Source organism: Anas platyrhynchos, chromosome 3, assembly GCF_047663525.1.
Source record: "Anas platyrhynchos isolate ZD024472 breed Pekin duck chromosome 3, IASCAAS_PekinDuck_T2T, whole genome shotgun sequence".
Lineage (NCBI taxonomy): Eukaryota > Metazoa > Chordata > Aves > Anseriformes > Anatidae > Anas > Anas platyrhynchos.
In genome coordinates this window covers 64,610,416-64,624,808 of record NC_092589.1, presented here as the reverse complement: position 1 = coordinate 64,624,808, position 14,393 = coordinate 64,610,416, and the positions used below count along the sequence as shown (strand labels likewise).

At 38.1% G+C, this 14,393-nt stretch overlaps 1 protein-coding gene across 5 annotated transcripts in view; it reads right to left on the bottom strand.

Moving 5' to 3' along the window:
- PTPRK (protein tyrosine phosphatase receptor type K) overlaps positions 1 to 14,393 on the bottom strand; it is a 414,301-nt gene that overhangs the window by 176,264 nt on the left and 223,644 nt on the right. For all 5 annotated transcript variants that reach the window (XM_072036027.1, XM_027454570.3, XM_072036028.1 and 2 more), the window contains exon 7: positions 1,097 to 1,390. In XM_072036027.1, the coding sequence (XP_071892128.1) occupies positions 1,097 to 1,390 (294 nt within the window). The remainder of the gene's footprint in view (positions 1 to 1,096; positions 1,391 to 14,393) is intronic.

Genomic DNA, 14,393 nt, shown 5'->3' with positions numbered 1-14,393 from the left:
ATTCAGTACCATATATCAATGCTTTAACCTTACTTAGATCTCAACAGCTGTCATCTTAACTGAGATGGACACAAATATCTTTTCACTTCACAGGAAAGACAGAGACTAAATTATAAATAAGATCACAAATTTCAAAAATGCCTTCAGTTTCATCTTGATCTGAGAGCTTACTCGTTAGAGGATAAAAAGAGCAGCGTGCCTCAGCTTCCGACAGTACTCTGCCCAATTTCAAAACAGACCTTCAAATTTTCATGGGATTCATACTTATTGACCTAGTCAACTTGAAGTATTAGCTTATGATCCAGACATCGACCCCCTTTCTCAAGTAAAAGAAAAAAGGAATGCTCAGATGAGAACTTGAATAGCTGTCCATCTCAGGTCTGTGACAAATGCTTTAAGAACATTTTTATTTTATATATGCCTATGTATAAATGACGTTTGGAAATCTGCCACTGCAGCTTTTATTTTTATTTTAATGCTGTTTTGATAGATGGTTATCAGCACCTTCAATAAATCTAAGAGCACAAATTTTTGAATACTGTAAGTTGGGCCCTAAAAATCATGAGATAAGAAGAAAAAACACAATTTAGTTTTCTTTTACTTGCTTCCCAATTTGATGTTCAAATCTGTAATTTTTCCATTCTACAACTATGAGAGATGAGCATTATCTTTCTTATAAAAGCTGAGATTAAAATAAATCTAAGTAGCTTTACAAGGAACGGGATATAAGAAAAGTTGGCATTGCTTAATCTTCTTGGGGCAAAAGAAAAGAAAGACTTCTTTTTTCGAGAGATTGTCCTTTCCACAAATGATGAGGTCTCCTTCCTTCCATGAGAAGTTTTCTTCTTATTTATTTTTTTTAACCACCTACCTCTCATAGTTAGCATGCAGCAACCTAGACAGTGACCAGGAAAAGCAGGGGATGGAGCAAACCCACATTGGGATAATTTGCATTCCCAGACAGTTTGGGATCCAGTAAGTGCCAAAGAACCCTTAAGTTATGCTATAGGTAAATTAGAGCTAACAAGCCTACTAAACAATTAAGTAATTACATAAACAGCCTTCTTTTGTTCATTTTTTTCAAAGCAGCACTTACCTGCACACTTGGTTCTGGTGATGAGCGGTGGTCCTGGCTGTCCAGTCCCACCTTCTCCTGGTCTGGTGAGCAGGACCCGAATCTCATATTCAGTGTCCGGGTCCAAGTGCCAGAGTTTGTAGGTTGGTGCATTGACAGCGTGGGTTTCAGTCCAGGTCCCAGATGTCATTCGGTACTCCACTTCTTTCAGAATAATGGGTCCATCACCAATGATTGAATTTGCATTCAGCTGAATTAGCAAGTATGTCGGCCCCACGCCCAGCAACTGTGGGGGTGCTATTGGCCGAGGCGGCTCTGTATGGGAGACAAAAAAAAAAAGGCAGTGCTAAAACAAAAGCTGGAAAAGCCATTAAGAGAAGGGCTCTTCCCATAGAAAGTTGTCAGATTTTTGTCAGCAAGGATTTAAAAATTTGAAAGCAAAATCAAACTGACATCAAGAGAAGAGCTGAGGAGGATTTCAGCTGATGGAAGCAAGTTGTGTGCTGCTGTTATCTGACCAACATTACTTTTTCCATTTGAAAGTCTCAGCTTAAGACCCCAAAATCTTAATCTGATTTATATATGCCTATTTTATAACACATTTTCTGAAAAAATCTGGGTTCACGATCATTTATATAATTCTCTATGGCAATAATTTGAATTTCAGAAATAGAATTTCTGACACATAACTGACTTTCTTTTATTGACAGAAGCCATGTACACACTACCCTTAAAGAAAAGGTTGCAATAGTTGATAACGCTGACCCTAAAAATCAGTATCACTGCAGTTCATTTGAAGTCTGTCAGACGCAGTCAGGATGAGAGATACAGCTACCCATTACAGGCCTTCAGAATATTCAGCACTGAGCAAAACTGCGAAAACAAATATCATTATTTTACTCCTAAATAGCTTACTGCTGACTTAGAAATTCAGAAAAGTAGGATGCACATTGCCTTTTGTCTTCCTCTGTTCTAATCACCTTCCACCCAAGCATTTCAAAACAGCGGCAAAGTGGAAAGGTAGCAACAGACCAAATGGGAAGGTGAGGTCTCCTTTACCCTGAGAAACGTGTACGTAAAGTAGCACAGTGCTTAAGCATGATTTATTTTAAGAAACAATCACAAGCAACATGCACTTTTCTAATAAAATGAATCCACTGATAAACACGGAAGGTTCATTTTCATTCCAGATGGCTCATATTTCAACTAATTTGTTTCAGTTAATTAGGCAACAATGCTAAATTCAATGCACACAGGGGTTTCACACAGCAGCGATGCAGAAATAACAGCGTGGCAACTCTGAGCAGGTAGAGGGATCTCACAGCCAGTACATCAGAAATAACACTGAGCCCCAGACCAGAAGATTTCCCTAGGCCTGGGCCCTTCTGATCACTAATGTACCTGCACCTCTGCCCAAGAGAAGTTAGTACATGGAAACACTGCACATGTTCTGCCTCCAGGAATGACCCCATCAATGTCACTTAGCACGTGAAGAGTAATGATCAAGAAGGCTTGCAGCAGTTTCCCCTCCAGATACAACAATCAGCTCCCAACAGAGAATCTACCAGCTCTGCAAGTAACTGAGTTTCCCACATTTTGCCACAAAATGATTTCTTGCAGCTTTTTTTTTTTTTTTTTTTTTTTTTTTTTTTAAACATTATCTATGTATCAACCCACTCAGTTTGGAGACAAGGAACTTGTGAATGAATACACCATAATGGCCACAAGTGGATCTTGTTTTCTTCTGGAGTGAAAAGGTGAATACTCCAAGGTGTCCCAACTCCTGCTTCAGCATATACAAAACCCTGGAAAGTATCTCAATTAATTATTAACAAGTTTCACCCTGTTCTGGCAACAAAAGTGAGTATCAACTAATTCAGATCCCTACCTGCATCAAAGCTCAGAAATGCAACCAGGCTTAATGAGGGCAGTTTATTTGCTGTGGAACTAACACAGTAAATGTCAAACTAATGAATTCTAAGGTCAGTGTATATTACAGCAGAAAACATAAATGTTGATGAGCATGATACACTACCAGCTCCAAGTTATAAACCCCTAAAACATAAAGCTATGTTTAGAAGTATATACTTTGATTAAGAGCACAATTATTACAAATAAAACCTCACATTAATGAGACTAATATACCACTGCATATTAAATTTTTATGTTAAGAGGTAAAGCATATTCTTATATTAGCATATGCATTTTGTTTTTAAGCTCTTGAGGACAAGGAGACTTATTTATATAGTCTCTCCCTGTTCTAATAAATTATGCATGAATTTTAATCAGTTAGCAAATGAACAAGTAATTGTTCTGCAGCATTATTAATATTCTTCATAATACAATATACTATCAGAAGCAGAGGTGTGGTGCAACCAGAAATCCCAAAAGCACACTAAGTATCAACTGAAGCGTGCAATCCCAATATACCAGATAAACTTTTCTGATGTTACCCAATTAACTTCCTATTAATTATTCTCATTTGTTATTCTATAACCAGATCCATCAAATATTCTCCAATTATAATTTCAAATTACATAATTTCCCTTCGTATATACAGTAACTTGAAACTTTTATAGCTTAAAAATTACCATTAATAACTAAAAGACAGAACAAAGCCATTATTAGTTTTGCTTACCATTTCCATGGCAACTATCTCACATACACAACACTACTCTATCAGTGGGGTTTTAAACACAATGTACATCCTTCAAGAAGTGATGTTGCTGTTTTTTTCACTCTAGTAATCTGGGTCTAGAAATAAACAACATAGTTTTGGAGTGTCTTAAGAAGACAATCTGTCAAGACTGAAAAACCTCTTATATTAGGTATGGGAATAAAAAGAAAAGAAAAAAAAAAAAAGAGGTAACCTCAAAGGAAAATCACTTTTGGAACTTCGGTCTGCTTTCTAAACAGCCTAAAATGTCTGCTTCAGTCCAGGAAAGTGAAAATGATGGGACCTGGATCAGAGGTAGCACTGCTGCAAGACGGAAGTAGCAGCAAATCACTGCCCTACTCTCTGCCCTGCCTGGCTCTGGCTAGGCTGGCTGGCTGCAGATGGCCACTATGGGAAATGCTTCTGGGGGCTTTCAGTCACCCACCCTGGCAGTCAGACCATGCAACACAGTGGGCTCCTTCTGCCCTGGTCACTGCAACCAAATCAAAGAATCTTACCCTTAATTTCTGTCAACTCAACCCAACCAACTCCCCCAGTTATTATGAGCAGGCACTGAAGTATCTTGACAGCTAAGGCACAGGGTATTCCTAGTAAAGAGCTTTCACTGAGCACAGTTCCACTTTTCCTGACCACGAACCTTCTCTGAACAGCCATAAGGACTCTAAACAATGTTTGACAAAACATTTCAACCCATGGACAGCTTATTAACTCATCAGTATAATTACTGTTTCCAGAGGTATTTAAAAACACAAATGCCAAACAGTATGAACAAAGACTTGCACGGTGTGTTTTCTTCCTTTGATAAATCCAAACCTTAGAATCCCTTTTCCAGTGTGTCTGGTTTAATTACAAACTCACATTCTGACAATATTTTTAAGCCACTGCTTACAGGCAGTAAATCTGATGAAATCCCTTCCATTTTGCATGGCCACTAACATCTCTGAAAGACTATGTAAAAAGAGCGCTTCTACATCTACAACGTATTAAAGAAATGAAAGTATTTTTATGCATAGCATTTTGCAGTATTTGGACAGTTCTGCTTTTGACATAAAGTGCCCACAGCTAAGTTAATCAAAAATTAAGACTGACATTTCATCAGTACAAAGTTCCCGTTCTGCTGAGCTACTAGCAGTACATTATGCTCACATCAGTATGTATATGACATTACAGATTAAGCGTGCTGTAATATGTAGGCACCAATGATTAGAATAAGCATGCAGCATCAACCCCAGCTCTAAGTCCTCCTACAGTTAAACTGTTGTGTCATATTCTTAATAAAAAATATTGTATGCAAAATAATTATATATTTATTGACAGGAAAAAAAAGCAAACAACCAAAAATGTTATGAGAGTTGTTAGTATACTAACTAGTATACACGAAAACTCTCTACATTCCCAAGTAACACATGCATAACATGTTGTTTAATATTATTTATTAAATAGTGGCAATAGGCTACATGCTCCTCCAACACTAAATACTGCCTACAGTTAAAATAAAGGAAGACTTTTGTTAGTATCTTAGTGATAAGCATATACTGTTAGTAATCAATTCACAGCAGGAAAAAAATAAAATCAAGCCCAAATGGAATCCTAGTGGTTGTTCCACTCGGGAGGAAAAGTTGACACTGGATGCATTTTGATAAAATCCTACTTATTTACATGAAGTTATGTTTCTATCACAAGAGATCACCTCCTTGCTCGCAGTAGCAGGGTCTGGAGATAAGGGAGGGAAAGGCCTTCCCCACACAGCCCAAACATTGAAGACACGTCGATGCTTTCGTTCTTGCAGTTCTCCATCCCGCATCCCCCTCACACAGGGCCTCCCCACACTAATATCCTGCAAGCTTCCTCTGCTCATGTGCTGGCTGTGCCTTTGCTCTGGTGATGCCACATCCAGTCTTCTCTGTCAAATAGCTTACACACAGCCATGCAGCTGGTATGATGATAGGCATCAATACTTTAACTCAATGCAAACAACAAGGATTAACCATAAAAAACTTAAGTTATACGATTACATCAGAACAAACTATTTGTTTATTAAATGAAGCCCAACATCAGACTCATCCTTACAGAAATTAAAATCGGTACGGCTTAACTACAGCACAAAGTGACAAGAAAGTAAGTCAAAAGAATCTAAATTTCTTGCAAAATTTGTCACAATTCAAAGAAACAAGCAAACAAAAATCAACAAAAATACAGTTAATACAGGATGCTTTGTGCTACACATGGGGATGCTGCAGCAGAAGACCCAGAGCCAGAAGAACACGTGGAAGCAGGCTGCCAATTCCCTGCGACAGCAACACTGCTTCGATGCTCTTTCTGCACTGGAAGATTACACACAGTTTTAGGATTTACGCATTCTCAAGAAATATTGGAAAACTGAAGAACATGTTTCTTTAGAAGTTGGAGAAAATGTATGGAATTCAGCAGAAAGTACTAGCAGTCAAGTGCTTGCAGGGAAATATGGGAAATACAATTCTTGGTCTTAAAAGCTGGTTAATCCAACAGGGAAAAAAAAAAATAATAATAAAAAAATTAGCAATAAGCAATGACCGAAAGCTTAAACTCAAATATGGTATTAAACCCCAAATTGAACAGTGAGCATAACAAGTGAAGAACAATAACTGGTGATATTGTAGGAAATTCTGCAGTCTCTGAGTGTTTTCTGTCAAGGCTGAATGATTTCTAATAAAATACACACTAGAGAAAAAAATGGAAGACAATAACAATACATAAGTCTCCAAAAAAGTACAACTGAATGAAATTACACATTCATTAACTGGTCATAAAATGAGCTATGAAAAAAATAACTGTAAAAAAAAAAAAAAAAAAAGGAGAATTTCTGCAGAAACATTCTTTTATTTTTTAAAAAAACATTCCATATGTGGCATGTATTTCCTATGAAAGAGAAATATTTTCATTGAACTTCCCCAACTGGTTATGAAGTACTGCTCTGTAAAAAAAAATAAAAAAAAATCAGAATCTAATAAAAAAATATTTTGGATTTATAGCTGGCTGTCTTCTAAACTGACAGCTGTCTGAGAAGATCTCTTGCCCTCAGTGCCAACAAATGCTGCACTAACACTGCACTTTTACAAACAGGAGGCTTTTGTCAAGTAGGGGTAGAAACATTACGGAAAGCAATACTTGCTTGATGAGAAAGTCTTCTACTCAGTTTGAAAACAAACAAACAAAAAAAGCAGGGCACTGAGGGATCCCCAGCCAAAAGCAAAGACCTGACCAACAGCAGAACTATCAACAAACTAAGAATCTCAGAAAACCAATAGATTTATTATTAAATTTCCAACAAGATCTCAAGTTTTCACTTTCTCTGCGTGACAGGCCACACTCACAACTCATCCTGTCACCTACGTATACGTGCCATCCCTAGCGAGCAGTTAAGTCCTTAATGTTTTTGCTGTCTCACGCAGAAGACACAAAAAGCCCAACAGCCAATGCAGCAAAGAGACTGCCCGGCACGCTGAAGACAGCGAGTTCGTTAGCGGCAGCTGAGTGCTCTGCCGAGCCGAGAAGAGATACATCTGAAAAACATCAGAATAACTGAGCAGGCACACAAGCAAGCCTTCAGTTGCTCTGGTGTTGCCCATGGAACATGGAGAGGCTGGAGTGAAAGGCAGCTGCCGCACTCTCTTTTTTGCCCAAGGATTATACTCCTGTCTACCACCTTCCTACCTGAAAAGCCAGGCAGACTGCACTGGTTACACTCTCAAAGCTCGACACAAGCTGCCACCACCCATCCAAATGTACCTTGGTCCTGTCCCACCCAGAAGGATGCCCAGGCATGGTGCTGTTAGCCAGCACCAAGTCATGCTTTGGTCCTGAGCCTCACCTCGGAAGCCACCCTGGCAGTCAAAACCAGGCTTCAGCAGAATGAGCTCAGCGGCGGGCAGCACATGTTACACAGGCTGCAGGAGGGGACACTTGCTTAAAGCAGCTCAAACCACCAAAATAACTCACAGACACCTTAGAGGTTTTAAATTACTTCCTCTACTCAAAGACCAAATGCTAGTTGTAGATTCATACAATAAAAATCATGCCAGCTGCAAGCCCTCTGCAGCTTCCACAGGCCTTGTAGATTCTTCAGGCTTTAAAGAATATTTCTCTAAGCCATTTTTTAACTTTTCTGCTCACAAAATCCTTTAGAACTTTTATAACTTTTTTTTTCCTCCCCCCAGTGGTCAAAAACTTCTTGCTCCATCAAGTTAAACTCATTTTATCAAATGCTTTGTTTTTCAATTTTTTTTTTCTTTTTTTTTTCCCATGATCAAAAAGCTTATATTGCAAAGTGGACAACTTAGAGAAAGCAGTTACTTTGAGTTCCACTGTTTATGCAGGTTAACAACATCTCCCGCCATAAATACCCTGAAGAGAAGGATGCAAAGATATTGTTGACGAATTACTGACTTTAACATACTATACCATAAAATGATTGAATTAAATCACATTGATTTTTTTATTTTTTTACAGGTAAATATTCAAAATTGCCACAAGTCTCCCTATATATTTTCAAAAAAAAAAATAAAAAAAAAAATCAAAAGATAACTCAAAATTATTCCAGAGGCCGTCCTGTGACCAAGTGCTTCATGGAGAGACTTGAACAGTTTGCGATCCAGCATTCTGCCACAAAGCTCTTTTTTTCCTCCCATTTTCATCTAAACAATGTTTCTCATGCAATTTCTATGACTCTAGAAATATTCTTTCTGGGACTTTAAAACACAATTTATCACAACCGTCCATTATCTAGCACCAGTTGCTTGCCCTGAAGTTGATACCCAATACCTACAAAAAGTTAGCATTTAATTAAAAGTTAGTTGTCTGGAGCAAAAGAACTCATTCTGAGCAATAGTTCAGTGACTAGGTTGCATCAAGTGATTTACCCAACTCACCTAAGAGAGCCTGTAAGATCCTTTTCATTGTCTTTTTATTACTTGGAATTGAAAAACTGAAAAGGATCTATTTTAAACAAACATTTAAAATAAATACCTGTGACAGAGTAAGATTTGGGATATTACATACAGAATCAGTTAGCAAGGGAGAAACAACAAACAAATGAAGAACTGAACAGTGAGCTCACAAAACCAGGTTAGTTAGGATATTGACGTATTTCAATGTAATATCATCTTTAATTTTGAGGCTGCAAATGGCAATACTATGTCACACGTTCACCTTGAACGATTTCCTTTGGAGCACCTGCCTGATATATCACAATTATGTATTAAGTACCACAACGTCTGCAAGCTCATACAGCTGAAATGTATTTTATATAAGTGATGTATCAGTTACTGACCACCCGAAGTGCTGAAATAAGAATTATTTCAACAGTGGAAACTGCTAACTTCTGCATAGTGATTTCATATCCTATGCATCACTGTGCCATTTTATTCACCTTGATTTGAAACACCACTGCATTCATTTTATTATCTTCCTTTAAATAAAGGAACAGTGTGCAGCTTTAGCATTGTCAGCAGAAACTGTAAACAAGGTTAAGCTCATACTCAGCTTACACATAAAAAAAAAGTCTTTCTAAAAATTGGAGCATGTCATCCCTTTACACAACTTACCAACAGAACACATGCCTATTTATTGAATGATAGTAGGTCATGCTACTCAGGGAATCAATTAGAAGAGTACAGCATATTTTGTCAAAAAGATTGCATTGGGCTAAAGACATTCAGTACAATTCTGCCAGAAAAACGAATACGTGTAAGAAAAAATAAGAAAAACTGGTACCTGTAATGAGAAGACATTTAAATCTTTTTTTTTTTTTTTTTTTTTTTTAAATCACTCAGTATAAATGAGTCAGCCATAGGGAATGTCTCAGGCAAAGACTTGATCACAATTACTTCATTATCCACATGTACCAGTAATTCCCTTGAGATCTCAACATTGAGATTATTGTTGGAAAGAATTATTTTATCTACTTCATTGTCAGGAAACAGCAGGTTAAGAATAAAATTGAATGCCTTCTTCAAAAATTGGAACCTCCCAAGAAAGAATTGCTTTTGACTCTACAAAGCTTTGTAATGGGATATTTGACAATATTGCATTCTGCATGCAGATTCACATGCTGTGGATGAAGAGGAGTAAAACCAGAGATTAGGGAAGGAGTGCCTGAAAAATGAAAAAATATTCTTTTAGGAATTCCAGGATTTACTTCTAGATACTTCGATAGATAGATAGATAGGGAGAATAATATTTTTCTCTTACTTCCTTCTTCTCAACTACTTGATGACATATACATATAATTTTAATTTCCCATCTGAGCTGGCATAACTGCTACTGTGAAGATTTTTGCAAAGATTGTTTATTTCTTGATGCTGATCATCCTCACATTTAACTGCCTAAACAACATGTGGGGCAGCTACTCTTGAAGGTGTCTATGCTGGACAAAAGTCATAGTGACATATTTATAACCAATCAAGACTTCAAACACCTCCAAAAAAACAGAGCATTTCAGTAGAGTTATGACCTACTAGCTCTATGCCTCTATCAAATATAAAGTTCACAAACAAAACAAAAAACACCCAGGACTCCTGGAACTCAGGGAAAGACATCAACTCTACCAGCATAAGACTGATATTAACTACTAGAAATTATCTGCATGCAATCAAGCTGTATTTCTTCTGTAAGGTAGAGCTCCCCTTTTTAAAAGGGAGCAGCTTTGGGCACAGGTGATGTGACTTTGCTCCTGGGAGATCTGCACTCCACCGCCTGCCCTCTCACCCTCCTGGTGTGTTTGCCATTTGTGGAAGAGTCCATCCAGTTTCCCTTTGGAAGATGCATGACACCAGGCCAGAGCTAATCCAAAATTTTATCAGCTTTCCTGCATGCCTTTTAAATGACAGAGAAAAATGTTTTACATGCTGTTGGGACAATATGATGGCCAGGCAGAATTCAAAACCGTACCATGCTCTTTAAGTTCAATGAGCTGTATACATCATTGTACCAGAAGGGAACTGAAATATAAAATACTTGCAGCTCAGAGGAATAGCTGACATGGCTTTGGTTTGCAAGCATTTACAGTTTTATTTAATAGCAATTATAGAAACTTCAAGCATGTAAAAGGTGAACCATGCTTTTCTGACCTTCCTAATCCTCCCCATTCTCTGTAATAAACCTGCTCACCTGGCACCTGAGATACTATGAGTATTGACAGAATTGCTCACTGCCATTTCATACCTGTTTGAGGTTTTGTATGTGAAAACCAAATGCCTGCACACTTACAGGGTCACCTTTCAAATCATGTCCTTGAGGCTGCTCCTGCCCCAGTCTTGCATTGTTCTCCCTAAACTCATCTGCCCAGCAGCACTGTGGGGCCCACCCAGACAGCCCCAATCTCTCTTTCATTGTCTCTAAGTCTTTCTGTTGCTGGTTATTTCACCCACCAAACACAGGAAGCTATGTGTTTTAAAGACCAATTTTACCATAAGTATTAACTCCAACCTGGACTTTAACACACAGAGGTGGGAGAAGGAAGAAAGGAAAGCAGCACACGTACCATCTTAAGGAGGCAAGGTACACTGAAACCCTTATGTGGACAGAGCGGACAAAGATGAACTTAAAAACTTCCTCCTCGGACTGGCAGGGTATCTATAAATACCTGCAGAGCAGGATAAATACTCTCTCTCTTCTACAAAGTTCTTTCTCAGGTATTGCGTTTCTTAGACCTTAAAAGCTTTCTGTCAGAACTTGAATACTATTATCAAAAGAAAAAATGGATACACTTCAGTGTATGGGTTACAGAAGAGTGATTATTTAGAGATTTTGTGTGTGCTCAGACTATTCAAGTCTAAGGGAAAAAAAATACAGAATCCATCACTTTTGCGCAAATGTTTTTGATGGACTGTTTCCTTGTTCAAATCCCTCTATTTCTATTCATAACCTTTACCAAGATACATTTAGATGTTCCCACCAGCAATGTCTTCACATTTCTTATCACAGCATGCCCAAATATTTCTTGCCAAAAGTGCCAGAAGGCAGCCCACTGGAATGACGGAGAAGGGGGCTAATTATAGGAGGCACTGAGACACTTACCTCTATCTTTGCAACAAACGAGCAGAAACCAAAAGGGAGACCCACATAGATGTGAATTACGCTTCATGTAATGCCTACCTGAACAGGCAACCCTGTTCCTCAACTTCCCACCATCAGTGTCGCTTACAGTGCTACTTTACATTCAAGGCTTAAAGCTGATCTTTTTGTGGGGAGGGAGGGCACACAGCGGTTTCCTGCTTTTTGAAGTCCCTGTAGCAGCTCCCAGTGGACTGAGATAAAAGCAAGAGTCAGTACAGAAGCAGCAGTGAGAGCACAAGTCCAGGTGCTTGGGAGAGAGGAGAAGGGGACTGAGGACTGACACCGCCTGTTCAGCAGGTGCTGGACATTAGATATGCTTAGCTTTATCATGAAAGCCTCCTTCAAAGGGCAGTGGGGGGAGAAAGGCAAAAGGAACCAACATCCTTGCCATGGCACTTAGATGGGCATAACCACCTATGAAGTAAAGAGAATAGATATGAAAGCAGCTGTACATCTTTCTCATTGCCAAATGGATTTCATCTGTGATTAAAAGCCTGGAAGAGCTTTCTAGAAAAACAGAACAGAATAAAAATCCTCACTGCTTGTGCATGCTAACAAAAAACATTCTTTCTTAACAGAATGAATAAAATGTAGTGATTCATTAAAAGTTTTGAAAATGCAGTATTGTAAAATAGAAAGAAAAAATGTTGTGATAAAATTCATTTCATTTATACCAGAAGAACAACTTCACTCTGAAAGGTTAAGTTGGTTGTGGGATTTATTTTTTGATGTTGCAACAAAAATGGGGAATGAGAATATTTGCCTTTGAAAGAGACAGCAAAACATTAGGTTAATAGAAATAGAACAGTCTTTTGACCTAAAAAGTAGTTAGACTGGTTTTACTGGGACATTTTACTAATCTACTTTTCAGATGGACTGTTCTGGCATCAAAGAGTTTGAAAATGTAGAATTGTCAAGACCAACAGAACTGCTGTGAAGAAGGCATCTTCTAATTAAATTGATACCCAATGAATGCAACCCCAAATTCACTACAAGGCATAAAAGCACAGACAGCTTTAAAGTGAGTATGTGCATTAGATGAGTTGGATTATAAAATCATGTTTTGAGGAATAGCTCTTTCAAGCTTTCTATAAGTTGACAGTATCATGGTCATCTTTATCATGGTTGCAACAAAGATTCAGAGTATGAATATGACAAAAAGTTAACAACCATTTAATCTGGAAGAGCAATTCCTTGAGCGTATACTAACAGAGTCTAAATTTTACATCTTATTTCTACTGACACAGACATTTGCTTTTCTATAGTTATATTTATATGATTAGTATGACCGCTTACAGTAGGAAAAATCTGACTAGTAACTCACCGAGTGTCTTTCTGGTCTTGTATGAAATAGACTCATTCAATCTCAACCTAATTGGACTATCAATAAAAGCTAGCTCCAGTATCTGTAAAACTACACCACAACTAATCCATAATACTAGGTGTTCACCTATAATCAATTAAGAGATACCTGTACCATAAGATAGAAGTTGCATGCCATTTATATATGTGCACATATTATACATGCACACACACTGCTTATATTTTATACAACAATAACTGCCACCAAAGATTACACAGAAAGCTTATTAAGTGAACTGAAGTAGCTGTGACATTGCATTAAAACAGTTTGCAAGATTTTGCAAGATTTAATGGAGAAGGGAAAGCATTTCATTTCTATTGTAAGAGTGTAATGCGTGTATGTGAAAACAGGAGATCCCAAATGCCCAGGTAATAGCAGTGTTTACATGAAGGTCTTAGTAAAATTATGCCTGTCTTTGTCACCTCCTTTTAGCATTTCACATAAAGCAAGAGACCCTCTAGGGTGTTCTACCACAGAACATCAAAGTGCAGCTCTGATACAGCATCACCAGTGCCACTGTACTCATACCTCAGCATGACTGCCTTCCAACAGCACTGCAAGGGGAGGTCAGACTGGGTTTTTAAATACAGTTTTGGACACCACCTGAGAGACAAAACACCTTGCGCTGGAGTTTGCTGAAATACTCCGTCAGAACAAATGATTAACATGATAATAGGGCACTGAGGAAGACTTGGCTCTCAAATTCAGTCTCCATTTCTACCAGGTGGGAGGAAGTGGTAGCACTCTTGTTAAATGCTATCTTCATCACCTGAGAAGCACAATCCTGAACACCACTCCAGACCTGCCTATTTATGACTAGATTGCAAAAATATCAGTGAAGAGCAACATCAGTAACTGGAATCATGGAAACTACTGAGCGGGGCAGAGCTCTACATGGTGGAAAAGACATGATCCAAGAGCAATATTGTGACATGGCTAAAACAAACAAACAAACAAACAAACAAAAAACAAACAATCACACATCAGAGATAATAGGATTCAATTTTTCTCTGCCTTTTCCAAAACAGCAAATATAGGTCATCAAGTGAAGATATTAGAAGGCAGGTTCAAAAATAAATAAAGGAAGGGGTCTTCACGCTCAAGCCAGTAGTCTCATATCCGTGTGGTGCTGTGGACAACAGAAGGTTACCCCTTCCTAATTCAACAAAGCACAGCAGGCTCAG